Here is a 24,600-nt window from a genome sequence, read left to right as displayed (position 1 = left end):
GTCGGAATCGCGGCCGACGTTCTTTGCAACAACGACGGAACGCGACATGTCCAGCCAGTCTACGGGATCCAGAATTCAACAAGATCCGCCAAGCCAGAGTTAAAAAGACCCTTTGCTCCAGCAACCCGGCAGCGGACGCTTCTCCCACGAAGCGGTAGTAAGGACTTGATGTCTTTCTCAGGATGAACGGCTTATCAGCCCCGACAAATTGGCACTCCAATTCGTCTTTCCTAGTATCTTCAAGAGCTAGGCCGAAAAAACCTCCCTTGTGACTATAAAGGAGCGTTTGGTACAAAACCGGCCAGGTATGAGACCACGATCTTCTTTGCAGGGACACCCTGCTGTTGAACACTTGTTCCCTCTTAAAAAAAGACTTTCTAGGTTTTCCCAACGACCAAAGGCTCGGAGGGAACGAGATACAAACCCCGCGCCAGTGCCTTGGGGCAGAAAATCAACGAAGGTAGCAAATCCGACCTCTTTACCCTTACGTGGTGCGGACATATGGAGTTACTACGAAGTGTCTGGGTAACGCGGAAGCTTGTCGGCTCTACAAAATGCTAATACCAGTCGGTGATGGTTTGTGTATCATGGAGTTACTTTTTGAGATGTGCAAAGGTCACTACTACTACATAGGTAGGTAATTTTAGCGTACAGCACGAAGCTGGCACCAGTTGCATAGACGCGGAAAGTCTGACTTGCAAGCACGGTGCTCGAAACCCACCATTACAAGTACGTACTCCAGATGCCTTGGCCCGGCTGGTACCAGGTCTGGGAAGGTCGTCAAGCAGTTACGCCTCTCCCTCCTCTTTCCCTACATTCAGCCTCAGCTTCAGCCTCAACATCTACACAACAAGCACCCGCACGCCCTTCGAGCCATCCCTGGGCTTCGGGAGAAACATGTCGCGATGCACGCGCACGTCGTCCTCGTCCGTCTCGAAAAGCTGCAAGCGTGCGCCCAAGCGGCGCAGCACGGTCGCGAGCGTGATGTACAGTTCCGCGTACGCCAGACTATCATGACAAGATTTTGTTAGCAAATTTAAACCAGCACACCACACCACACGGACACGTGGAAAGGGTAAGCAAGTGGGAAACAAGGGTCGAGGAAAGAGGAAGGAGACGAAAGAGACCACGCACTTCATGCCCAAGCACTGCCGCCCGCCCCGCGAAAAACTCAGCAAGCACCGCTCCATCTCGCGCCGCTGCTCCGCGGTCGCAACCAACCACCTCTCGGGCCAAAACCGTTCCGAATCGGGGAACACGCGCGCGTCATGGTGCACCAGCACCGCGGTCATGCCTACAGGCGTGTTGGGCGGGATCACGACATCTACGTCCCCGAAGGTTTCTGCACCAGAGCCGGGCCCAGAGCTCGACCGAAACCGCAAAGGCACGGGCGCGACCCGCGCCAGCCGCGTCGCGAGCCCGTACGACAGGCGCAAGCCCTCAGCGACTGTCGCGCTCAGGAGCGGCAGCTGCTCGAGCGCGCGCCAGGAGGTGGCGTCGGGGGCGGTGGTGAGCAGCTCGGTGCGCAGGTTCTCAAGGAGGGCGCAATTCGCGAGCACGTGGTAGAGGATGACGCAGAGCGTCCAGGCTGTTGTTTCCGTACCTGTTTATGGGGAAGGTCGGGGGTTAGCGTGGTTAGGGGGGATATGGATATTGGGAAGGGGAAGGGGACGCACCGGCGCCTATCACGGCCTGCCCTTCCTGCGACAGTCGCGCCGTCTTCTTCTCCTCGGGCGGGAGATCGCCGCGCAAAACCTCGTGGAAGATCGTCCGCTGCAGTTCCGCCTCTCCCTCCTTCTTTTCCCCACCAGCACCAGCACTCCTCTTTTCCTCCTCCTCAATCCTCCCCACCACCCGCCGCATCTCCCGCTGAAAGCCCATATACCCCGCCATGCCCGGCATCGCCCACAGGACCCACGCATCCGGCACCCTCCGCAGCAACGGCAACAACCACGGCAGCATCTTCATGGTCGCGCCCATCTTCATCCCGCCATCAATGCCCTCTCTCAGATTCGGCCGAAACGCCCTATTCTCCAAGAACCCATAACTCCGCCCAAACGCATACGCGCTGACCACATCCGTCGCCAGACAGCTGAACGCGTCGCACAAGTCGACCACCTCGCCCGTCCCCGCATACGTCTCCAGCTGGTCGCACAGCGTGCGCGCGCACCGCCCCAGCAGCGGCTCCAGCGCGCACACGCTCTGCCGCGAGAAGAAGCGGTTCAGCGCGCCGCGGCGCAGCCGGTGCAGCGCGTGCGACGCCGTCCCGAACCCCGACGCCGGCAGCCCGAACTGCCGCGTGTAGAAGGCGTGTTTGTCCCGGACTTGGCTGCCGGGAGCGTATAATGTGTCTATAAACGCCGTATCACTAACGTGCAGTTCCCACGGCGAGATCCTGACGATAGGCCCGTAACGCTTATGCATCTCCCCAATGCGCCACGTATACTTCCCCCCACGAAGCCCATCGTGGTAGAACTCATACCACCTCGTCAGCGCCGCGAGTTTCGGGCCCGGGAAGCGTGCTAGTGGCGATAGGTACAGCCTGTACGCGGCCGTGGCGAGGCAGTACAGCAGCAGCGCTGCTAGCGCGGACGCTGCGAGGGGGTGGTTGGGCATGAGGGCGGGATGGTGGTGAGGTTGTTGGGGCTGGTGGTGCTGCTCCATCGTGCTGTGCTGTGCTGCTGTAGCAAAGTAAAGTTAGTAGGTAAAGTAGTCAAGTGGCGCGAACCCGCCTTCTTATCATATCAACCCACGCACCCAGATCGCCAGCAAGGATCCCCGTCCCCGTCCCTAGTCCCGGTCCCCGCTCCCGTTTGAGGCGTCCTCCTCCGAGTCGGCCGTTGTACCTGACTCTCCACCAAACCCCGGAAACTGTTGAGCATCCACACCCAAGCTGCAGCTTACCACATAGTTAACATGCATTCACAAATGACAAAACAAAGACAAGTGCAAGAAACAAACAATTCAAAGTCATTGATGCTTTTCAAAAAAGACTCGGTAGGGTGATAGGACTAAGACAGAGAAACAAGCAACACCCCGCTTCACTCATCCCAAACTCCGCCTCTCCGCCGCAATGCCATGATGACTGAGTTGACTGCCGTGATTCCTGCCCCGGGAACTGCTCGTTTCATTCATTGTCCTGGTTGAGCCACCTTGGAGCCTTCTTCCGGAGAGGCAGGGGAATCGAAACGAGGAGATCCCTCATCGTCACTCAACGGGGAGCCAGCCTCCTGTTGGTCGTCCTCCTCGTCTCCGTCCACCTCATAGCCATCATCGTCCTCTTCATCATCATCATCATCATCATCATCATCCTCTTTTTCGTCAGCATCCTCTTCGTCGTCGTCCTCCTCGTCCTCATCATCATCGTCCTCCTCGTCATCGCTCTCCTCGTCATCGCTATCCTCGTCCTCGTCGCTGCTATCATCCTCGTAGTCATCTTCCTGGTCGCCATTCTCTTGGTCATCATCTTCCTGGTCATCGCCGTAGTGATGTACCATCTCGTGGCGTTGTTCCAAAGAAGCAGGCGGATGGACACGGGTAGGCAAGTTGTTGTCATCATCTAGGCCGTCATGATCCAGAACTTCCTCTTGATCATCGTCCTCTTGGTCATCCTCTTGGTCGTTGTCTTCCTGGTCGTCGTCCTGGTCGACGTCCTCTAGGTCGTCCCCTTGATCTTCCTCTTGATCGTCTTCTTGGTCACCCTCTTGGTCATCCTCTTGTTCGTCGTCCTGGTCGTCATCATCACCAGGGATTCCGGAACGATCGTCCATTGACCTCGAAGCATCTCTCAGTGCTTTCACACCGCTTTTGGCCAAGCCGTGGGGCCCCAATATCGCTTCCTCATTCTCCCAAGTCGAACGAGCGCATTCAATGTCGTAGTAGACGAAAGAACTGGCTGGCCAAAGGGTGACATCCAACTCTTCGACGTACTTCGTGAACAGATAGCAGTGTTTGTGACGCCGCAAGTAGGCGACAGATCTGCAGTGCAGCGTATTCAGGCAACCGGAAACGCATGCCGTCAGGTCTTGGTTAGCGCGATTGATGTAGGCATGCTGGAGATACCATTAGTAACGTGGAGCGACAGTGAAGGAAAGTGAGTGAGAGGGCAGTGGAGAAGACGAGGTTGGCTGTGCTGCACAAACCTCGATGTTCTTCACGCCCCAGGCCACGCAGATTGGAAAGCCCATCAGTTTCACAGTTGGGGTTGAATCCGCTGGGGCAGCAGCTGAACCCGCTAGCAAGGCCGAGAGAGCCCTCTCCTCGGTCACCGTCGGAGGCATCGGCGAAGAGGGCCATTGGGGAGTTGACCACATTCCAGCCGGGGACGTCTCGAGGCTGTCATCAGTCGTGTTCCTTGCAGTCAAGACAGAACCATCTCTTTTCTCCACTGGCGGCGGCAAAAGTGGATTGCTAGGCGGGAACGTCCCAGGCAGAAGCTGCGCTTGAGCTGGCGGCATTGGCTCGATGACCATGGGTCGCTCCGATGAGGGTGGCAAAACAGCCGCGTGGATGGCCGTAGTGGCTGTGCCCAGGGCGAGCAGCGCACTAGAGAAGGAGGGTGCGTATGCGTGCATTGCTGCGATGATGCGGGATGCGGGATGTGGATGAGTGGGTGATTGGCAGGTGTTGCTGGTGGCGCTGCTAGGTGCTGTAGTCTGTAGAACCAGCCCGCTGGATCGACAATGCAATGGATGCTAGTGGATGGGTGATGTTGCGGCTGACAATGCGAAGGACAAGTGGGATGTTGTGGATGTGGTGCAGGACGGGTGGCGGATTTGCTTTTGTACTGCCTCGGATGGCCAGACATGCCTGCCTGGCCGCGAGAGATGCGGAAAGATGGCATGTCATGGCAGGTAGGCGCGCGCGCTGAATGAATGGTGTTGGAAGCTACCCACCTCTCACACCTACCTGTCTCTGGCTGCCTCCTTTCTCCTCCGTGATGGCGACCGGCAAGCGCGGGGCTCCCTCGGCTGAGATCTCAAGCGGCATTCCCTGCTTGTGCAACCGATCATGCCTGCCGGGAAGGGGAGGGGCAAAGCCGCAGCTACATGTGTACGAACATACATGCACGCATAGGCATAGCGGTGACACGGCGTGCGGTTCGGTTCGTCAATGCGAGGGCGTTTGAGCGGGATACGAGTTCGTGTGACCGCGTTACCCTTCTATCTGAGATCGGCCGAGGGTGGGGGGTCACGAAGGACGTCCGCGGCGGCGATGGCTGGCGATGGTGGTGATGGTGATGAAGCACCAAGAAGGTACGCCTACGGGTGTAACAGGGCGGTGCTCCCCCGTACTCCGTAGACATGAGCAGACCGTGCCTTCAGCCAGCCCAGCAAGCATTTGCGACAACAGGGTGCTGCCTCAGCTGAACGGGGGGGAAGGGTGGAGGTCGGAAGAAGGCACTCCCTAGCCTGACGGGACGCCAAACGCGGCCTCAGGGTCGCACCGCTGTGACGTCTGCCACGCAGCCGCATCAAGCACAACCAGCTGCACCCCTGCCCATCCTCCTACCTACAGTACGCAGTAGGCAAAGAGGCATAGGTAGTTAATCCATCACCATTCTTGTCATGGCGCGCGCAATCGCGGCTCGCTTACTGTAACCACCTCCCCAAGTTTCTCTGCGCGCCCCCCACACGCCCCCCCCACCGTCCACTAAACCTGAGGGCCGCTTGCTGGCGCCGCGCCATAAGGCCTTCGACCCCGAGTCCACAGTTGCAATCAGCCGCGACGAGAGCGGGAATAATTTTCGCTGCCATGGTTGCGCGCGAGGCCCTGCCTGTTTTGGAGCTGGCTAGGCCAAGGTCGCTCCTCCACAATGCCACGGCTTGGACAAGCCCATTGCCCCCCCACCACCACCGCTGCAAAAAACACCCACCCGCCTGCCTGCGTCTGCATCAATGCAATGCGCTGCGCTGCACTACGCCGCCCCCGCCATGCAGATTCAGCGTCACGAGCGCGCAATGCAGCTCTGTACGTATGCATGCGCCTGTAGGCAGGCAGGTAGGCAGGTAGGTAGGTCACAAGCACCCACCGCGTCCAGCCGCACCGCACTGCAGGCCTGTCTCAGGCCACCCCCACGCGCTTGCTCGCGAACCGCAGACCCCAGGTCGTTACATAGTACCCAGGATCCCACGCCAATGCCTGCCCCGCTCAGAGCCATCATCATCGAGGCCCTACCTTGGTGCCGGTGTATGTACATAGATGCAGCACCTAGCAGCGCGTCCCGCAGCCTGTAAACGCAAGGCAGGCATAGCTAGGTAAGTACTAGCTACCTAGGCATTACGCACTAGGCAAGCATGCGCGTCAGCCGTCCGCCGTCGCAGTCAGCTCATCATCATCTGCAGCTGCGGGGCAGCCCGCGCAGATCAAACATGCCGGGGTGTCAAGTGTCGAATTTGCGGCGTACGTCAGAGGAGGAGGGGCATGTGGGGTGTGGGCCGGAGGGGGTTAAGTATTGGCGCTGCTGCTGCTTGTTTCTACTTCCGCTTGCTGTTTACTGCTGTTGTTGCCGTTGTTGCCGTTGTTGCCGTTGTTGTTGTCGTCGACAACCACATACACAACCCACATACCCACGTACCTATCCGCCAAGCTACAAACCCACCACCTCGATACCTCGATACCTCCCTGCATACCTACCTGCCAGCCAGCCTACATAAGTATCCATATCCATATCCATCACCATCGCCATCATCATTGTCCAACCCCATTACACACCACCGTACCGTACCCCCCACCGGCAACCAAACCCAGCCATGATAGCGGACCGCACGACCGCCCTGCCCGCCGCGCTGCGCCGCTTCCCGTGCTGCTCGACGTACGCGCTCGTGGGGCTGGTCCTGCTTGTTTATCTCGTTAGGAGCGCGATGGAAGGAGTTCTGGATTTGCTGCGCGAGATGGGTGGGAGAGGATCGAGGAGGGAGAGAGAAGAGGGGGGTTTTGAACGGGGAGAGACGTGGGATGAGCAGGAGGATTGCGAAGAGGACCAACCCGTTTTCCGAAGGCAAATCGCCGCTGCGCGACCCGGACCGCTGCACAACTTCTAATGGCACAAGCTGTCTTGATTCTCTCGGGCCGGAAATTCGCGTTGCTGCTGCAAGCTGCGGAGTAAAGGGGGGCGAGAGGCGTTGACTGCGCACACCTCTGAGTGGCGCAGGAAAAAGCTTGGGATTGAGGCTCTACAATGACGCTGAAAAGACAATTATCCGCCCACTTGCCGGCTGGCTTCATAACATCATCACCACGCAAAACAGACTCAGGAACGCGCGCCCTGTCAGCTCCACTGCTCGCTACCCTCACGCGTATCCCGCTTTCTGGTGTCCAGCTCCCGTGGAGTCCGTGGATACGCCGGCATCTCATACAGCACGCTCTCGTCGGGTTGCGTCTGCTTCTCGGCGCGCTCGTTCTCCGGCAGTTGTACCATTGCCTGTGGTGGTGAAGACGAAAACATCCCGCCAGGCGCATGCGGCATCGTGGGCGCTTTCTGTCGCCGATGCAGCAAGTACAGGCCGACTCCAAGAGCGCCAATGATTGCAACGGCAACGGGCACGCCAATGCCGATGCCGATCTTGGCGCCGGTTGTGAGACCCGAGGTTGATGTGGCGGAGGAACCGGCAGCAGCAATGGTCTGGCTCGAGAGCGGAGCGGTGTTACTGGCGGAGGGGCCGGCTGCCGTTGCGGTTGGTACATCGGCGACTGATACTGCGGCGTCGCTGCTTTTGGTCGATGTTATGGAGCTGGTGGATGCGGAGGAAGACGACGACAGCAGTGATGATGGCCGAGTCAGAAAGACCTCGTCACCCGTTTCGCTCAGCCAAATGCCGTTTCCGTCCGAGCAGCATGTCGGGTTGTAGTTGCAGCAGAGGCTTCCGTCTGGGCAGACGGTCACACGCGGCAAGAATCCATTTGCGGCCTCGGTCTCGTCTGCATGTTGGTGTCAGATATGAAGGTTGCAAGAGCCAACGTGTGGAGCCTCCTTACTTTGCAAGCAGATCTTGCCGCACACTGTCGAGTCATAGGGGTACTCCGCGCAGGGTCCTCGGACGAGCGTGGCGTTAGCATCGTTCGGGTTGTGGCACAGCCGGTTCGGTAGACATGTTGCTTCGACCCCGCAGCAGGCGGAGGATCCGGGGCAGACTTGATTGTCTTCGTAGGCTAGGCCGTTGACTCCGTAGCAGGTCCGGCCGTTGACGAAGCAGAGAAACAAAGAGAAAATTATGAAGAAGATGGACATAGCCATGTTCAATGAAAAGAAGATGTTTTAGATCTCACCGGGCGATATTGGGGTGGGAGAGGAGATCAGAGACAATGCAGCCAAGGACAATCATCTATTTTACAGTGAGCTTGAACTGCGCCGCACAGAGCCGCCCAAGGGCCCTGGGGGTATTCCTGAATTGCGGTTTTGGGATGCCAAGGCATGCATGCTGCTACGGGCCGCCATCTCCAGCTGTGCCGCAATTAACTGCGCTTACTGAAAGCCATGTCGGCGCTTGTCGTGCAAAGTGACTGGCTGCACGTATGTGAGTCGGCTAAGGGGATCCATATATAGAGATATGCCGACATGTACAGCGTGAAAGCCGGTTTCATGAGGCTGTCGTTGCTCGTATCTCGCCGGTGGTGCAGCTGTCACGCTGTGATAGGTAGGTCCGGGCGTGGACCGACAATCAGCGGTTTTTGTAGATGCTTATTCCGTCTCTCCAGATCTATTCCGCCGGTCAATTTCTAGAATACTGCGTATCCTGGTAATATAGCGGCACAGAGGGCCGTTGTGGTGTTTGATGAACCGGCGAGAGCGGAGGTGGAGGCAAGATTGGGGGGGGGCAGCCCAATGCGGTTTAGTGCGCACTCCGCACACGGCAGTCACGATGTCTCCGCACCGTTCGGTTGCGACCGGTCTCCACCATCATCAATCTTACCACGTCGACGGTAAGCCCTCGTCCAGCCCGGGAGGCTCATGGGCGCAACAGTGTTCGCATCGTCAATTGTCTCACGTCATTACGCGGCGCAGTTCGCCTTGGCCACTTATCTCCGATTCTTCAAGCGAAATACCGAAGCGCCGCGTCATGGTGTTGCTTTTTATTCCCGCCTCTCATAGGCTATCCTCCATTAACATAAGCGCAATGGAACTGGGGTTTGAAACTGATTCAGGGGTGGTCTCGAAAACAGCTCACTCACATGCTGCAGGCTCGCGGCTACTTTCCTGATATCGTCTGCGGTACCGGGGCGTTATCCGGGCTAGTTTCCTCACAGGGCTGCATACGCGCCTACGCGATACTGTGCCGCGACGGAGTACACCTTGTCTGGGTTTTGAATGGAGACAGGTGCTGATGGTGGAGACTGTCAGGACAGCTCTTTGGGCCGCGCAACGGCATGATGATCAGTCAAAGCCACCCCCAAACCAGGGTGCCGCTAAACTGCTTTTTTTGCTGTCGATTGGTACCTACTCCGGAGTACATACATCCCTCGTTTCCCCAATTTTCCTGCGTCCATCATATAATTTTTCCGTCATTCTTAAATTTGTATACTTCAACGTCCACTGTCTTTACTCCCAAAGCCCCTCAGACTGTCATTTGCACTTTTTCTCCATGATCTCTATATTCAAGACTCCTTTGGGCCAGAAGCAGAGATTGGGTGTTGTTTTCTTAGTGTTTGCCCTGCTGCTCTTCCTCTCTCACCAGTACCTATACGATACTTCAGATGAGCGGCTCCACAATGCCGATCTATCGTTTGACAATGCGGAGAAGGACGCTGGTGCAACCAGCCTCCCGGTTCCGGAAGAAACTCATGAGACCTCCACCGCAATAGCTTCTATGCCTCCAACAGAGACTCCCAGTGCTGCAGTTGGGAAACTGGATGCTCAGGACTTCCGGCTACCAGCTGTCATTGCGTCGGCCCGAAGTACAACCAACGTTACCTGGATGGATGAGCTGACAGTTGGGTATGTGTGCCAATGCAATCAAATCATCAACTGCTAAAGCCAGATAGCTGGGACTTGTATCCTTACAACGTCGACGACCCATACCCACCACCTCATCTCACCATTCCGGCAAACAAAGGCCATGAAGCGATGGCCTACCTCACCTTCATCATCGACAACTACGATTCATTCCCACCGTACGCTTTCTTCGTTCATGGCCACCGGCTCAGCTGGCACCAAGAAGGGGACATCGTCCACCTGATCAAGAATTTACGCATTCCGGCGCTTGAATCGGCTGGCTACGTGCCCCTACGCTGCGACTGGTACCCCAGCTGCCCGATGGAGATACGGCCGGTGACGCACGACGCCGTGGTCTGGGGGCCGGGAGTGAACCGGCAGCCGACTGAGGACGAGATCGCGCGGTCATGGAGTACGCTGTTCCCGGGGATGCCCGTACCAGAGACCATTGCGTCGCAATGCTGTGCCCAGTTCGCGGTGACGCGCGAGGCGGTCCGCCGCCACGCGAAAGGCGACTACCGCCGCTTGCGCCAGTGGGTGCTGGATTCCAGCCTGCCGGATGATGTCAGCGGGCGCGTGCTCGAGAAGCTGTGGGCGTACATCATGACGGGCGAGCCGGTGCAGTGAGTCCTTCCCCATTCCGCGCTTATGGCGGTATTTGCGCTGACTGTAATGAAGCTGTCCTGCGCCACAGCGCTGCGCGTGCGAGTATTTCGGCCAGTGCGAACCCAAGGCGTGGCCGCAGACGCCGGAGGGTCTTCCTGACGTACCGGATGAGTGAGCGCAAGTGGAACTCGAAAGGACTGGTTTCCTAAAATACCCCGAGGCCGTGTGTGTGTGTGTGTGTGTGTGTGTGTGTGTGTGTGTCAGTAGGGATCGCACGCAGTTCAACATGCGGCCATAATGGAACTGACACGAAGAGACGGACCACGAGACAGGAGACACGCGATTCTGGACATGGACGGACGAGCCGCCGCGCCTGCTTGCTTGCTTGCTTCTACGGGATGGCGTTAGTGCCGGGTCGAGCACCACACAGGCCTCAACGAAGAGGCACACGACAGCCCGTGCCTGTACAGAGTAGCATGCTCGCAGCACGACCCCAGACCGGCCGTCCGTCCAGCCATCCATCTCTCGCGGCCACCATACCAGAAGCTCTCGGCTTCGAGCTTCGACCCTCTCTCCGTGGCGTGCGTACGTAATGTACAAGACGGAGGCGCACAGCACCATAGCCGGACGTCTCCCATCGGGGCGGGCGGGAGCGGGACCGCGTCCAGCGTACCTACCTACCTAGGTAGACGGTCCGTTCCGCTGCGCCCGCACTACCTATACTTATGTACCACGTACGTACAAGCTATAAGCGCCTCGGGCCGCTATGGGGTCACCGATAGGTATCTCTATAGCGGAGATCACCGGCTTCCTATACTACGCACTACGTCCTGTGCATGTTTATGGAGGCGACGGTCCACGACTCAGCATGCTGGACGGATGCGAGTTCTGCGCTGGTTTGGTGCCCTGCTCTACAACCCTAGCTATACGCGGCCACTAGATGGGGTCTGAGAACCGGCGCGTGTGTATGGGTTTGCGTGCGTAGAGGGCAGACGAACAGGACAACGCGGAAAACGGAATGGGCTGTCCGTGTGTATGTATGTGTATGCAAGCATTTGTTCGTTCGATTAGACTAAATAAGTACAGTACAGTACGTGTGTGTGTGTGTGTGTGTGGCACGAGGGTACCTATGGCACCATGGCACTATGGTATGACCTGTGCGTGCGTGCGTGCGGCCGCTATGGCGGCGGATATATAACAAACAAACAAACCAGCAGCAGCAGGAGAACCGTCCGCTCTTCCCCGCCCCTCTTGTTTCCTGCTTCTCTTTTCTCAGCTCTCTATCTCGTCGTCTTGTTGTACGCGTCTTGTTGTACTCGTCTCCGTCCTCGTCTCCGTCCTCGTCGTCTTGCTGTAGTCGTCTTCTCGCTTTGCTCGTTGCTCGTCGTTCGCCTTGCTCGTCTCTCGTCTCGTAAAAGGAACAAGAAACATCCACCCATTATGCAAGCATACAAGCAAGCAAGCAAGCAGCCTTGCGCGCCATGTCCATCCAAAAGAAAAAGAAAGGGGAAAAACAGGGAAAGAAAAAGAAAAAGAAAAAGAAAAGCAAAACAACATCCACCAACCCAACTCAACTCAGCTCAACACAACCCACCCACTCAAATCTCACCAACTTGATCAACGTTCTTCTCCGCCCCTTCCCCAGCCGCGTGCTTCTTCCGCCCAAACCCCCCCTTCCCCCTGACCTCATAGCCTTCCCTAAAGCACAAGCCCGGGTGGAACGCATTCAGCGCCAACATGGCCGCGCCAACAACCGCGCCCTCCAGCCCAATGAAATACCGCTGCGTCTCAATCAGATGCCCCGTCCAGCCCTCACTAAGCTCGGCGACGCGGTACACGCTGCGCGTAAAAATACACAGCGTCGAGAACGCCAGCGCGGCCAGAAAGCCCTTGAACGCCCAGCTGGCGCGCAGCCGCGCGTGCGCCGGGTCCAGGGCCTGCGCGTCGCCGAGCGCGCGCACGCGGCGCGCCGTGCGGATCGAGAAGTCGGTTGCGAGCGCGATGAAGACGGCCAGCGTGGCCACTTGGAACGCCAGGCCCGCGATCATGATGTTGTTGCCGGTGTTGGGGTCTTTGTTGGCGTGCGACTGGGCGGAGGCGAGGCCGCCGCCGGCGGCTTGCAGCAGGAGGGAGATGACGTCGCAGGGGATGAAGATGCGCGGGTAGGCGAGGGGCGGGATGCGCGAGTTGGAGGCCCCGAAGGTCGCAACGATCCGTGAGAGGCAGAAGTAGATCCCCGCGGCCATGAAGGCGGGCGCGATGGTGAGGCATACGATTTGCATTAGGAATCCGTTCTGGGAGGGGGGTGTTAGTGGGGGTTTGGTAAGTGCGGGGTTGTGCTTGCGGGTGTGCGTGGAGAAGGGATGTTGTGCCACCGCGGGAGCATATGTATGTATGCCCATCTTCCTGGACAGTGGTAGGTAGGTATGCATACGGGTAAGTACGCACGACACCCCAACCACAAACCACACAGCACTCTCAAAACACAAAACAACACACAACAACTCACCTCGCCAAACGGATTACTCCAGCTCATCAAGCGACCCGCATAGCCCAACACCTCCAAGATATCACCCGAGACCATGGCGATCGTAAAGCCAAGAAAGCGCTTGCTGACAACGCCCTGCACGAGGAACAGCAGCAGCGAGAGGCCGAAGATGGCCGCGAATGCCGCGTTCGCGCCTAGCGAGGGCCGGTACGCCCAGTACGAGTCGGAGAGCGGGCAGGTGGCTAGGGTGCAGGCGTCGCGGTAGGCAGCCCAGTCCGAGTACGTCGTCGGTCGGTAGCTCGTTACTGTGCTGTCGCGCGCGAGGAGCGCAGGCAGGAGCGAGGCCATGGTGGCGTGAAGTGCGTTGTCGTCGTCGTCGTGGGTAGGAGTGAGAGTGAGAGTGAGGGTGCGAGTGAAAGTCTTTGTTGGTGCCGGTGGTGGCGGCGCGGACGGGCTGACGGCGCTGGGGTGCGCAGACTGGCAGCAGGCAGATATACTCGAGCGCGAGTGAACGTACGCAGCTCTATGACGGCTTGAACAACAAGCGGCGGTGGCGGCGCTGCGGTCCGTCTAGTCGCTACCTAGTCCTCTAGGTATCGTATCGCAGGATCCTGGGATCGGCGCGTCGTATGTAGTCACTCGTTCGAAAACAAGCACACGGGCGATCAACCCAATCCAATCCAGTCCTCGTACGCAAAAAAGTCCGGTCCGGGCAGTATCGGCGTCGGGTAGCAAGACCAACCAGTTCGTTAGTGCCTAGGTATGTACGAGGCAGCGAACAAACAAACAAAGAAGCAGAAGCAGAAGAAAGCGACAGAACAGACAGGCCCTAGCGCGTCCCTATGTATGGACGTAGTAGAGTATACCGGACATGCTTAAGTCCGGCCTCCTACAGTACACTTCACTCTGGGCCTTGGCTTGGCTGCTGGGTCGCCTGGGCAGTCTCGCTATCGCGTTCGGCGTGGAGCCAGCCTACCTAGTGTCTGGAAGGGGCTAAGCGGCCGGGCGCGGCGGGCGCTGGGCGAGCGAAGCGAGCACCTGGAGTCTGAGTCTGTGACAGGAGCTGGCAGGGGCGCGCCGAAGCGAGCTCCAGTGCTTTGCTCGGATCGGATCAGAGATTCCCGAGCACATGGCGCGTGTGCTGAGTAATTCACCACCACCTCCACCACCTCCTCCTCCTATCTAGGTAGGTACTTACTAAGGCACTCACCGTCTATCTCCAGCCTTCACGCTCGTGCGTGGGTAAGTGAGTGAGTGGGCGAGTCCTAGTGCCGCGCGGGAGTGTGGTCGTGTCATTGTCGCCGTCATCACCACCGTCACCGACGCCCGCTCTCTTGGCCGCGTCTGGGCAGCGGAAGCAGCGAGCGAGTCCCATCCGCCCCCCCCCCCCCTCTCTCTCTTTCTCTCCCGCTTTCCTGGCGTGTCGTTGTTGTCCGCCTCCGCTAGGCAGCAGCAGCCACGGCGAGCTCTATCAGTCAGGAAGCTAGGAAGCTAGGAAGCTAGGCGCTTACGCGTGGCTGCCGCTAGCGCGTGCATTTATATATTCAAGAAGCGAGTGAGCGAGCGAGTAGAGTAAGTGAGTGCCGCGCTTGGCGTTGGCGTTGGCAGCGTGTATGTCCTCGTGTGCGTTTGGCTGCTGAGACCACCTACTCCTAGGATGACTATGACGACGGTGTTACGGATGCGCATGCGGGGCGGAGGGTGTTTTTCGCGGGATTATTGCGAGGTGTTCCATGCTATGTTACTGGCACTAGGAGTAGCACAGCGTTCGTATAGTGTTACTGTTACTCCCGGATCCTCACACCCACTCCAAACCCACGGCATCCCACAAAAAGCCGCGCCAGCGCGAACTCTTCTCCACCACAAACGCGACCCTATTCCACCCCTCACGCAGCACGCCCCCCGCCACCTCAAACTCAAACAAATGCCACTCCCCCGCCGCCGTCGCGCTCCGATACAAACTCGGATCCGATGCAATATCCGTCAGATTCCCGACGCGGGCCCCATTGACGAACACGCCCGCCGTCGTGCCAGACGAGTACCCCGCCAGCGACACCGTCAGCAGCGCTTTTCTGGCGCTGTTGCTTGCAATAGCAGTGCCAGTGCCGTTGGCAGTGTTGTTCCCCCCGCCATCGCCGACGAAAAAGGTTATCTCCCACGCCCCCGGCGCCGACTGCCCAAAACACCAGTCCGAGTCCGCAGCGCTGCGACCCACCACAAACGTCAAGTTAGCAGGACAGCGCTCGACGAGGCCGTGCGCGCGCGCCGCGCCGCCGTGCTTGAAGCCTAGGGCTTTGCGGTCGAAGTCGCCGAGGAGGAAGAGGCGCTCGCGGCCACCCGGGACCCGCCATGTCAGCGTGCCCAGCTCAATCTCGGCACCATCAACATCAGCAGCACTGCTCTCGGCGCCCTCGCTGCCGCCCGCGACAACAACGACGCTCGAGTTCCGCACATACGCCCCCGCTACATCGCCAATCACGGCGCCCCCGTTCGCCCACGCCTGCAGCCCGTACGTCCCCGCGCGCACGTGCTCGAACGCGAACGCGCCCCCCGCGTCCGCGTACGCCGTGTAGTAGCTTCCACGCCCCATGTCCAGCGTCGACGTATTGGGGTTGCTGTCACCTAAAAACACGGCCGCGCCCGCCGCGGGCCGCCCGTCCGAGAGGCGCAGCGTGCCGCGTATGCGGCGCGCGCGGGCCTGGTACCCCGGGTGCGAGAACCATGAGTACGGCCAGGACGCGAATTCCTGGGCTTGGCGTGCTGCGGCGTCGGGCTTGGAGCCGTTGTTCTACGGCGGAGCGAGGGGCGTTAGTGCGTGCGCGTGCGTGCGCGTGCGGTTTGCAGCTGAGGGGTATTGGGGGAGGCTTACGAGGTACCAGAGCCAGGGGCCCCAGAGCTTGCCGTCGGCGAAGGCGTCGGAGGACGAGGCCTGGAAGTGCGTCCCGTGCAGCATGTTGAGCTGGACGGCGTCGCCGGTCGCCGACTCGCGGTGGACCTTTTCCATGTCAGCATTCAATCAATCTTTTCCAGCAGCACGCCCGGAAACCACTCACAATGAGCTCTTGCTTCAAATGGTCGCCGTTGAAGTAGTCCTTGCCGGGGTTGATATACCAGCTGCCGAACTCATCGCCATAGACGCCGTAGTAGTCGACATCGCGCAGAAACGTCGTCCAGTCGTACTTGGTGAGGTACTCGCCGCTGGACAGCTGCCACGTCTCGTCCTGGACCTTAGTGGCATTAGCATAGAGCGTCAGGTCCGGCAGCGGGCCATCTTTCTCGTTGGTGCGCGCGTTCGGGAACGTCGTGTTGTCCAGGCGCCAGAGCGTCCTGAACTCGCCCAACACGGGCAGCGCGCGGTTCACAAAGTACTGGTACGCGCCCGCCAGGTCGGCATAGATGACCCAGTGCATCTCGCCCTCGGTCGCGTTGAAGCGCACGTCGATGTACTCGGCCGTGCGCTGGTAGATGTCTGCTGAGGTCCAGTTCAGGTCGCTCTGGGCACCGTCTATATCGTATGTCAGTGTTTGGCACAAGCACTGAACAAACCATCAACATACTGTAGCTGACATAATGCCCCCAAGCGTCGCCCACGCAGTCGTGCTCTTTGTAGTACAGCTTGGTAGCATACTGCCGTCCTTGAGTCAGATTCCAATAATCATTCCCAATAACCCACGTCGAGGCATCCAGCTCTTTCAGAAACGGCCCAGCAGCAAAACACGCGCGCACAAGCAGCAGCGCCCAAGCAACGGCGATCGTAGCACCAACCATCGTAAAGCAAGCGCACTGCCTCAGCTCTACCTAGCAAGCAAACAGAAATCCGCGACCGAAGCCGCCCCATTATGTACCTGCAGCAGGCAGGCCCAACCGGGCACTTGCAGCCAATGGCGCGCGAGAAGCGCGCTTCCCCGCATTTTTCCTCCCATAGCCTGCGCCCTGCCAGGGGGCGTAGATTAAGCCAGATCCGCTCGCCTGGCAATTCGCTCCTTCGGCTTGTTGGGTCTCCGGTGGCTGCTGACGCCTGATTTGTGGAAGAACGTGTGTAAGCGACTCGGTTGGTGGGACCGGGTGGGTGCGGCCTCCGTTGGCTTTGCAGTTGTCTGGTCTCGTGCTGTGTTGTTGCTTTTTTCCCGGCTTGTGTGCCTGCCGAGAGGCTCTTGTTCGTGCATGAGTCCTTGCCGAGATAACTACCAAGAAGTGGGGTGCTTTCCTGCTCGTTTTTTGAATAGGGTTAGTCAGCCTTATGGAGGAAGAAAATCGTGGACGATAAGAGTGTTGATATACTCTTCGGTTACTGTAACATTCAGATGTGATCTTTGCCTTGAAAAATTCCTGGCTCTTTTGGTTTGGAATGTTTTGGGTCTGCCTTGGGCCTGCATTCATTCTACCGTGTCCTTCGCCGGCTAAAATATAAACACCCACATGTTGCGAGCGGAGACACAGATGACGCATTTATAAGCAAGTTTTAGTAGCTGCGTCATTTAGGTGGCTCTGAGATTTCTTTAAATAGCTGCTGGGAGGTATGTCCAAGTAGATCAAATAGCTACATGCAGCGATAGCATGAAAGTGCATCTTCCGGATACCGTTTTTGTTGAATTTTGGACCATGGATTTAAACAACGTTTTGGGCCGGACTATAATGGAGACTTTTTTGGAAGGGTCTATGGGCTGTTGAAAGTCAGGTACTTCTCAAATTATTCCGAGGCTGCTGAACCGCGTCATGCTTTAGTTGCCGACAGCTGTTAAGCCCGCAGTTTTCTGGAGAGTGGTCAGTAAAAGGAGTACCCTGATATCAAGCGCCAGATGGTTGTGCTTCAATTCTTGCATCCAAGTGCCAGAAGCGCTGCATGGTAAGAGTCTTGTAGAAGCCATTTGGAAGGCCTTGCCATGATTATCGACTGAGGTCCGGCCATGTTTGATCTCAACTTTAGCGTGGAAGATATTAAACGCCTTTCCCAGAACAGCTTATCGTACGCATAGTGGTTCTGACGAATCGCTGCTCCCACGCTGATAAGTGGAGATGAGACGATGTGAGACGCTGCAGTACTGACGAGCTTGAACAATCTCACCCGGAGGTGGATCATGCAGGCTTGCTGTAGTCAAGCGAAACACCAATATGTTTTTCAGCGACTTGACGCATAATGCCATAGCACGGTTGTTGTTGACATGAGATGAAGCGGCAGGGAAAACGCGACTCCAGCTGGCGCTCACCTTCCGGGTCAGACGAACGTCTGGAGTTTACCGCATCGCTGCTCTCGTGCAGCAGCCGGCCGGGAGCGAGGAGCCTGCTAGCCCCGGAGCTGTCATCACGGGCTCGTATTGCGGTGTTGCATCAGCAGCGGTGCAGGCCCGAAGTTGCCGTTTGTTCGTCTGGAACTGCCCCGCGAAAAGTTTCGTCTCACCTGCGTGACGCTAGCTTGTAGGTACATCGACTGTCAGCTGAACTTACAGTCCTACTCTGGTCCGATGGGGACGTCATCACGCATGTTTCCAATAGGCTTTGCGGGATTGGGCTCCTGGATCCCAGGATAATATTCCAAAAACTCTTTGTGGAGGTCATGTGATTTCCGAATTGATTTGAGGGGTGGTATGGCTTCCTTGATGTGGCAACAGCTCATCGTCTAAACTGACCAGAAAGCTTGTTTGTCGTGTAAGTGTTCAAGCGGACCGCAGCTCAGCCTTCAAAACTCTAAGTACGGGATACATCGTACCCTGGGAGGCACGTGAGCACTTTTCAATGCTTAACCCTGTTTATAGTTCAATCAACTTCTCGCAACTTCCATACTGCAGTACTAGAAGATGTATGTCATTCTCTGCTGGAAAGATCTGAAGGCGGCTAACCATTAGGCATCCCACATCATTACACCCCCCGCTCCATTATCAGTCACCGTCACGTTGGTATTCATCCCCGCTTTCTCACTTTCAAGCTTCCAAAGGAACAATGGTGGTGTTGGCAGTGAACTGAGTCAAAACTCCACCCGTGGATACGCCATAGAGCGAAAACAAAGTCGCGCCAATAACAGCCGGGCCTATAGGTTGAGACTCCGGGATGGTAATGACGTGAGAGCGGTTCTCGATGATATTCGAGTCATCTGATTGCAGTCAGCGCCATAGTTCTCAGCCGAACACGGGCTGGGAGGTGAAGTAAAGGGAAACAAAAGAACTCACCTGGGCCGAGGAACTTGCTCGACAGGAACTGACCCAGCCAACCCTCGTGGTAGTTGTTCTGCGGAGAGATGCCGAAGGAAATGGCTACATCCTGCACGGTTTGAATGTAGTTCGATGTGATTATGGTAACGCGGATGGTTTGGCCTGGCCAAATCTCAGAGGGCACTGCGATGCCGCTAATGATGGCGGAGGTAGAGCCGATGAGGCCGCCCAGGACCGAGAGAATGGCTGCGGCACGCATGATAAGTATTCTAGAAACAGCTCAGTCGTTTGCGATTCAACTGTTTAGGGAAATTGAGGATGAGGTTTGTTGTTTCATGGGCATCCGTGCTGGACGTCTTTATACAGACGTTCATGTCTGTTACTAATACCAGTCGTACTGCTGACACGGGAGGTAAGTTGGTCGGTCAGCAAAGGCAATCCATGGTTCTGGGATGGGCTATAGCCACCGGGGTGTTCTGCATAGTATGTTCAGCTGCTGCAATGGTCTGATGCTGCTCGCTGCCGTTACATCGTTCATGAAGTCTGTTACAAGCTCTACGGTGCTCAGTAATTCAGGTCATCGATGAAGCCTGTTGATAGCACAGCGAGCGCAATGAAATGTGTTGAATGGAGGACCTATGCAGTGGTGTTTGAGGCACCATACTTGGTTCCCGGGTCCAGTAGACAGCAGCCGGAAAGTTGAAGTTTGCTACCTCACAGGGATGCCGCATATCCATAGCTACATTAGCGGAATTTAAGACTATATTGGTCTTGTGGTCTTGCTGTTTGGGTCATGTGGGTTAATGTATCTCGTTCGTAGACCATTCGTGACTCATCAGTTCATGTTCGTATTTCCATCTCGTTGCTGTGTATGATGATGCAACCCATGCCTGTCTTCGTGCTCCTGCAGGAAAGAAGCCCTAGCCTGATTTTAGTACAAGGATCCGTCCATTTTATCAAGCCGCTATCGCAGCCCATGCATGAGCTCGCCTCGCTATTTTTTCTTCTTCAAAGCTCCGCCGTCGACCGTGAGCTCTTGACCGGTGACGAAACCCGCTTCAATCAAATACTCCGCAGCCTGGAAAATATCCTCGGGCATACCAGCACGGTTTGTGGGATGGTCTTCCACGTCCTTGTCTTCATGGATGTCCGACCATTGCCGACCTTCTTCGTCGCCCTCTTTACATTCGTGAGCCACCTTTATACGACCCGGCGCAATCAGGTTGACGCGAATTCCCCACGGCGAACAGCTAATTGCCATCGAGTGCATAAGACCCAGCTGTCCTGACTTTGTAGACGCGTATCCCTCCTGATTCGGATCGCTCTGATGAGCGCGGAAAGAGCCAATGTGGAGTATGCAGGGTCCGCCGGCGTCGATGTGTTTGGCGTCGTGAGAGCTGCCGCATCTCATGTATGGAATGCAGGCTTGACTCATTGCGAAAGGTGCCGTAAGGTTGGTCTCAACGTATGCCTGCCACTCGTCGATTGTGTCCAGATCCTTCATGGTCTTGCCATCCTTCCATTGTGGCGTCGCAATGCCGCCGTTGTTGATAAGGACGTCTATGCGACCGTCAAAGAAGTCAGCTGCCTTCTTGACCTTGTCGCGAATGTCGCTAACGTTCCGGAGATTGCAGATGCTCGAGCCGATACGTGGATGGTGAGATTTCAGGTGAGTGTCGACGGTGTGGGAGAGCTCGTCCTCGTCGATGTCGAGGATGTAAACGCGGTGGCCCTTCTCCAGGAACTTTCGCGCCATGCACCGTCCGATTCCCCGGGCTCCGCCGCTAATCAAGATCGATTTCGAAGTCATTTTTGAAGGTTTCTGCAAGAAAATAATTCAGTCAAGAGGACGTTTGAAAGCTCTTCGTTTTAGTTTCGAGCTACAGATGGAGAGGGGAACTACCTACGTCACCGTGATCAGCTAGCTCATTGCTGAGACGGGATGGCGCTCATATCCGAACAACTGTCCCACGACAACAACACGTTGCTTCCCCGTCATTTCTCTCACGTCGATGAGCCAATTCACCTCGCATGTCGCTTTGGTGTCTCTATCAACTAACCCGCTTGGATTTTAATCCTTACGCCTTCGTACAGGATGTCAATGTACGGGTGGAAGTATCGAGAGCAAACATGATCGATCACCGTAAGGTACATATCACCGTAGGGTACACACTACATGCCTTACAGGTCATTTTGTCTCGTTACTATATGTCCTCACTCACATCAGCCTTAGGCTCGACAGTAAAACGTGGCAATGATGTATCATTGTACTACGACAGAGCGTCTTTGAGCTAAGCAACGCTCATTCTGCATTCTCGTACGAGGCAATAAATAAAACCGGATCCAAACAGCGGAATGGCAAAATAAAAAATCCATAGAGCAGCTGCAGTTATTCATGCACGATAATCGGACCAATGCGTGCGAAGAATAGATTAAAAGTAAGCGTATTTGCAGGCTGATAAATATAGATCTAAGACATATTACTAGCCGAGACCTTGTTTTAACGGTATGGTAAAACAAAAGACCATTGCCTTTAAACGGATTGCATTAACATTAACTTCGTCATTCATGCAGTCTTTTCAACTTCTCGTAAAGTCAAAATCGGAGCCCAACCCATATATCTATGCAAAAATTCTCAGATCAAGAACAATGCAACAAAAAAATAACTGCAAAGGAGTAAATCGCAAACGCAGCAGTCAGGTACAGAATGGCACTCTTCTCACAAGAGTTCTCTTTCGTTGAACCAGTTTCCTCCGTCGTACAGAGGTCCGTCATCATGCCACAGTTGGTATTCCCATTGGCCATTCGGATTGACTCTACCGCAGCGGATGGTGAAAGTTGCTTGAACTATACGACCTCGGTCCTCGACTGACATGCACACTTCTTGCCCATCTCCAAATCTGCGGGAGCTCTTCAAAAATCTCTCCTTTGTTGCTATACGATGCATATGAGGGATTTCATCGTGATCCATCTCAGGACCGGAAATTCTTGAATGCGAACGGCTGATGCCTGATGGACTAGAAGGGGACGAAGATAGCATGGGATGTTGTTGCAGTCTGGAGTTTACGAATCAGCACATCACTACGGTACCTCTTTTCTTTTGCTGGAATTTCACTTTCAACAGGGAAAGTCGTCTTACCTTGCTTCCGCTTCAGGTTGTGCGTAACCCTTGGTCCGCTGCGAGTTGCCGCTCCATATGTATTCGGGTTGGCCTGCATCATTGTAACGGTAGCAGTAATACTGCAAATGCTCGGAAGACCATATCCACTCAGAATATTGCGATGGTGGGCTCATTGTAGCAAGATTGGAAGATGTGAGGGTGAAATGAATATGTCAGACGTAGTCGGGGCATACAATCTTTTATGTACGAGGCTGGAAGCGCATAATTGATGATATCATAGGACGAACTAATCCTACGATACATTCGCGCCGGCCGAGGTGTTTCTGTGTCGTGTCAGACATTTTGGGTGATCTTTGCAGCCCCGCATAAACACTGGGATAAGACCTTGGAATTTGGAAACATCTGTGAGAACTACCGCAACAAGCGAATAGATCTAGACTATCCTTACAACCCTTACAAATAGGGTATTTAGATATGCGACTTAGCCGCCAGTCCTGGTGCTTGGCTGTTGTAGCTACACAGGATTGGTGGCTCAAGCGACCCATTTACTGGATAAAAGAGCTACAGAGTTTCGGCCTTGTCACTCTGTTATTGAAGTTCTACGTCATCCTGTTCTATTAACCTTGTGTTAGTTGAACGCATGACCATAGGTGCAGTAGTCGTGCAGGCGCCATACGGCACGTGGGGATGCCTCTGGCCATAAGAGAGCATTCTCACCCATGCCTAGCAACCAAAAAATGCAACCGCTTGCTCACTACCGAGTACCGACGACTGGGATACCCCATAAATTCGGGTCAGCAACCGGGCAAGTTCATGCAAGATATTGTTAGTGTCTTCCGATCGAGCCAGGGTGATTACTGTGACTGTGAAAAGGAAATTTGCAGAGCAGGTAGGGCTGAGTTTTATAGGAAAAGCTTAAACGGGCTCGCATGTGACACGAAATGTGTGATGGACTCCTTGAGTTCCCTTGCAGAAAAATCAAGGCTTAATTCTATTTTATAGCAGGGTACCCGCGCCTAGCCGCTTCATGCATGAACAGCGTTCCGCACACCCACTAAAATCCTTTCTAGGGAACATTTGTTTAACAGGACCTTTATGATTGGCTAGTAATGATACTACGTTGCCGAAGTAAATACTATGCATAGAAAATAGGATCTTATTTGTTATAATATCTATTCGTATATCTACAGCTATTTTATTTTTAAAATTAAAATTAAAGCATGAGCTTTGACTTTCTCTTCAAAAATAGTCCCCAGTGTGGTGAGGAAGTATTGTAGAAATTTTAACCTATTTAATAGTAGGTGTTCTACAAAAGTTAGGATAACCGACCCTTTAAAGAACACTTCAAGAAATCATATAGCTAGAATTCCTCTTTGCCATGAGTAAATATCTAACAACATCACCCGATGGCGTCTGATTAAAAAAATCCTTAAGATGCTTTAGATAGAGATTAGATGGGAATAACTTGCGTGAAGTAGTTACTCATACTTTTCTAGATATCTTTACTTAGAAGCATATTGTTTCTCGCGAAACGCTACCATATTATGTCATATAGTCCAAGTACCTACACCATAACCTCTCCTAAAGGAACGCCAGTATAAAACTGAAATTAACATTTACAGTACGCAGCTTAATAGTTTATTAGACGATTGTTGTCTTTGTAACATCCGTAGGCTATGCTAATTCTTGACTCCTTGAGCGTAGAAAAATATGCTAAACGCCGTTGAATTTAGTTCCATAGCATTTACAGCTACCTAATTATAGCGCCGAATGCTGACCAATGTTGCGTCTCATGCATATCTGTTCTATAAATAAGAGAAACTTAAGCACAGCACAAGTATCCAACTTATGAGTCTCATCTATTTTTACGATATGTTCTTTAAAATATTACAAAATCCCAAATAACGAGCGTTGCGGATATAAAACTCCAGCGAGCTCAATAATTTTGGCCCATAAAGTGTTGCCATTCTACTATTAACCTTCATTAGATCTTTCTTCCCAACTCTCATTTAATGTTGCATTCAACAAACCGAAATTGTCTTCTGTACAGAACAGACTGCTTTGCTCATACAAAATCAAGTGCAAAATTGAAGCGAGGAAGGCAGTCTGGATAGACTATTATGGCAGGTTTTTGGATGATTTATTAAATGCGATACGACTTATATAGCCAGAAACATGAACATACACTTAGGTTTGCATGGGTGCAATCAAGGTATGAGATTCTTCCATTCTTATACTGCAGCAATACCTGAAGCAGTGAAGAAACGCCAGCGGCAAGGCTCGGAAAATGCCATGAAGGTACAAATGT

At 55.1% G+C, this 24,600-nt stretch overlaps 10 protein-coding genes across 10 annotated transcripts; 2 read left to right on the top strand and 8 right to left on the bottom strand.

Moving 5' to 3' along the window:
* Positions 1–842: 842 nt before the first annotated feature.
* Positions 843–2,616, bottom strand: K452DRAFT_232819 (uncharacterized protein; the record flags this gene model as incomplete). Its single annotated transcript, XM_033537263.1, has 3 exons — positions 843–1,008; positions 1,135–1,603; positions 1,677–2,616. The coding sequence occupies 3 exons, from the start codon at positions 2,614–2,616 to the stop codon at positions 843–845; spliced, it is 1,575 nt and encodes a 524-aa protein (XP_033394671.1).
* Positions 2,617–3,099: 483 nt separating this feature from the next.
* K452DRAFT_290064 (uncharacterized protein) lies at positions 3,100–3,859 on the bottom strand. The gene has a single exon (XM_033540935.1). It carries the CDS (start codon positions 3,768–3,770, stop codon positions 3,132–3,134), a length of 639 nt encoding a protein of 212 aa, XP_033394670.1. The 5' UTR covers positions 3,771–3,859; the 3' UTR covers positions 3,100–3,131.
* Positions 3,860–3,978: 119 nt separating this feature from the next.
* On the bottom strand, positions 3,979–4,799 carry K452DRAFT_78705 (uncharacterized protein). Its single transcript, XM_033547143.1, has one exon. It carries the CDS (start codon positions 4,572–4,574, stop codon positions 4,065–4,067), a length of 510 nt encoding a protein of 169 aa, XP_033394669.1. The 5' UTR covers positions 4,575–4,799; the 3' UTR covers positions 3,979–4,064.
* Positions 4,800–5,989: 1,190 nt separating this feature from the next.
* Positions 5,990–6,804, top strand: K452DRAFT_78700 (uncharacterized protein). The gene is made up of 2 exons (XM_033547142.1): positions 5,990–6,257; positions 6,345–6,804. The coding sequence occupies exons 1-2, from the start codon at positions 6,202–6,204 to the stop codon at positions 6,754–6,756; spliced, it is 468 nt and encodes a 155-aa protein (XP_033394668.1). The 5' UTR covers positions 5,990–6,201; the 3' UTR covers positions 6,757–6,804.
* Positions 6,805–7,270: 466 nt separating this feature from the next.
* Positions 7,271–8,236, bottom strand: K452DRAFT_300543 (uncharacterized protein; the record flags this gene model as incomplete). Its single annotated transcript, XM_033542341.1, has 2 exons — positions 7,271–7,920; positions 7,978–8,236. The coding sequence occupies 2 exons, from the start codon at positions 8,234–8,236 to the stop codon at positions 7,271–7,273; spliced, it is 909 nt and encodes a 302-aa protein (XP_033394667.1).
* A 1,345-nt stretch (positions 8,237–9,581) lies between these two features.
* K452DRAFT_310922 (uncharacterized protein) lies at positions 9,582–10,712 on the top strand (the record flags this gene model as incomplete). Its single annotated transcript, XM_033543373.1, has 3 exons — positions 9,582–9,934; positions 9,982–10,554; positions 10,610–10,712. 3 exons carry the CDS (start codon positions 9,582–9,584, stop codon positions 10,710–10,712), a joined length of 1,029 nt encoding a protein of 342 aa, XP_033394666.1.
* A 1,423-nt stretch (positions 10,713–12,135) lies between these two features.
* On the bottom strand, positions 12,136–13,639 carry K452DRAFT_337768 (uncharacterized protein; the record flags this gene model as incomplete). Its single annotated transcript, XM_033545271.1, has 2 exons — positions 13,047–13,639; positions 12,136–12,831 (listed from the first exon to the last, which is right to left on the bottom strand). Exons 1-2 carry the CDS (start codon positions 13,371–13,373, stop codon positions 12,136–12,138), a joined length of 1,023 nt encoding a protein of 340 aa, XP_033394665.1. The 5' UTR covers positions 13,374–13,639.
* A 1,184-nt stretch (positions 13,640–14,823) lies between these two features.
* K452DRAFT_310920 (polysaccharide lyase family 4 protein) lies at positions 14,824–16,793 on the bottom strand (the record flags this gene model as incomplete). Its single annotated transcript, XM_033543372.1, has 4 exons — positions 14,824–15,813; positions 15,895–16,020; positions 16,079–16,530; positions 16,583–16,793. 4 exons carry the CDS (start codon positions 16,791–16,793, stop codon positions 14,824–14,826), a joined length of 1,779 nt encoding a protein of 592 aa, XP_033394664.1.
* A 1,809-nt stretch (positions 16,794–18,602) lies between these two features.
* On the bottom strand, positions 18,603–19,508 carry K452DRAFT_290055 (uncharacterized protein). Its single transcript, XM_033540934.1, has 2 exons — positions 19,190–19,508; positions 18,603–19,113 (listed from the first exon to the last, which is right to left on the bottom strand). The coding sequence occupies exons 1-2, from the start codon at positions 19,428–19,430 to the stop codon at positions 18,944–18,946; spliced, it is 411 nt and encodes a 136-aa protein (XP_033394663.1). The 5' UTR covers positions 19,431–19,508; the 3' UTR covers positions 18,603–18,943.
* Positions 19,509–20,165: 657 nt separating this feature from the next.
* Positions 20,166–20,981, bottom strand: K452DRAFT_310918 (uncharacterized protein; the record flags this gene model as incomplete). Its single annotated transcript, XM_033543371.1, has 1 exon — positions 20,166–20,981. One exon carries the CDS (start codon positions 20,979–20,981, stop codon positions 20,166–20,168), a length of 816 nt encoding a protein of 271 aa, XP_033394662.1.
* Positions 20,982–24,600: the final 3,619 nt, after the last annotated feature.

This window comes from Aplosporella prunicola (assembly GCF_010093885.1).
Source record: "Aplosporella prunicola CBS 121167 unplaced genomic scaffold K452scaffold_21, whole genome shotgun sequence".
Taxonomy (NCBI): domain Eukaryota; kingdom Fungi; phylum Ascomycota; class Dothideomycetes; order Botryosphaeriales; family Aplosporellaceae; genus Aplosporella; species Aplosporella prunicola.
Note: the sequence above shows the minus strand (reverse complement) of the source record. Positions and strands in the feature narration are given on the sequence as shown.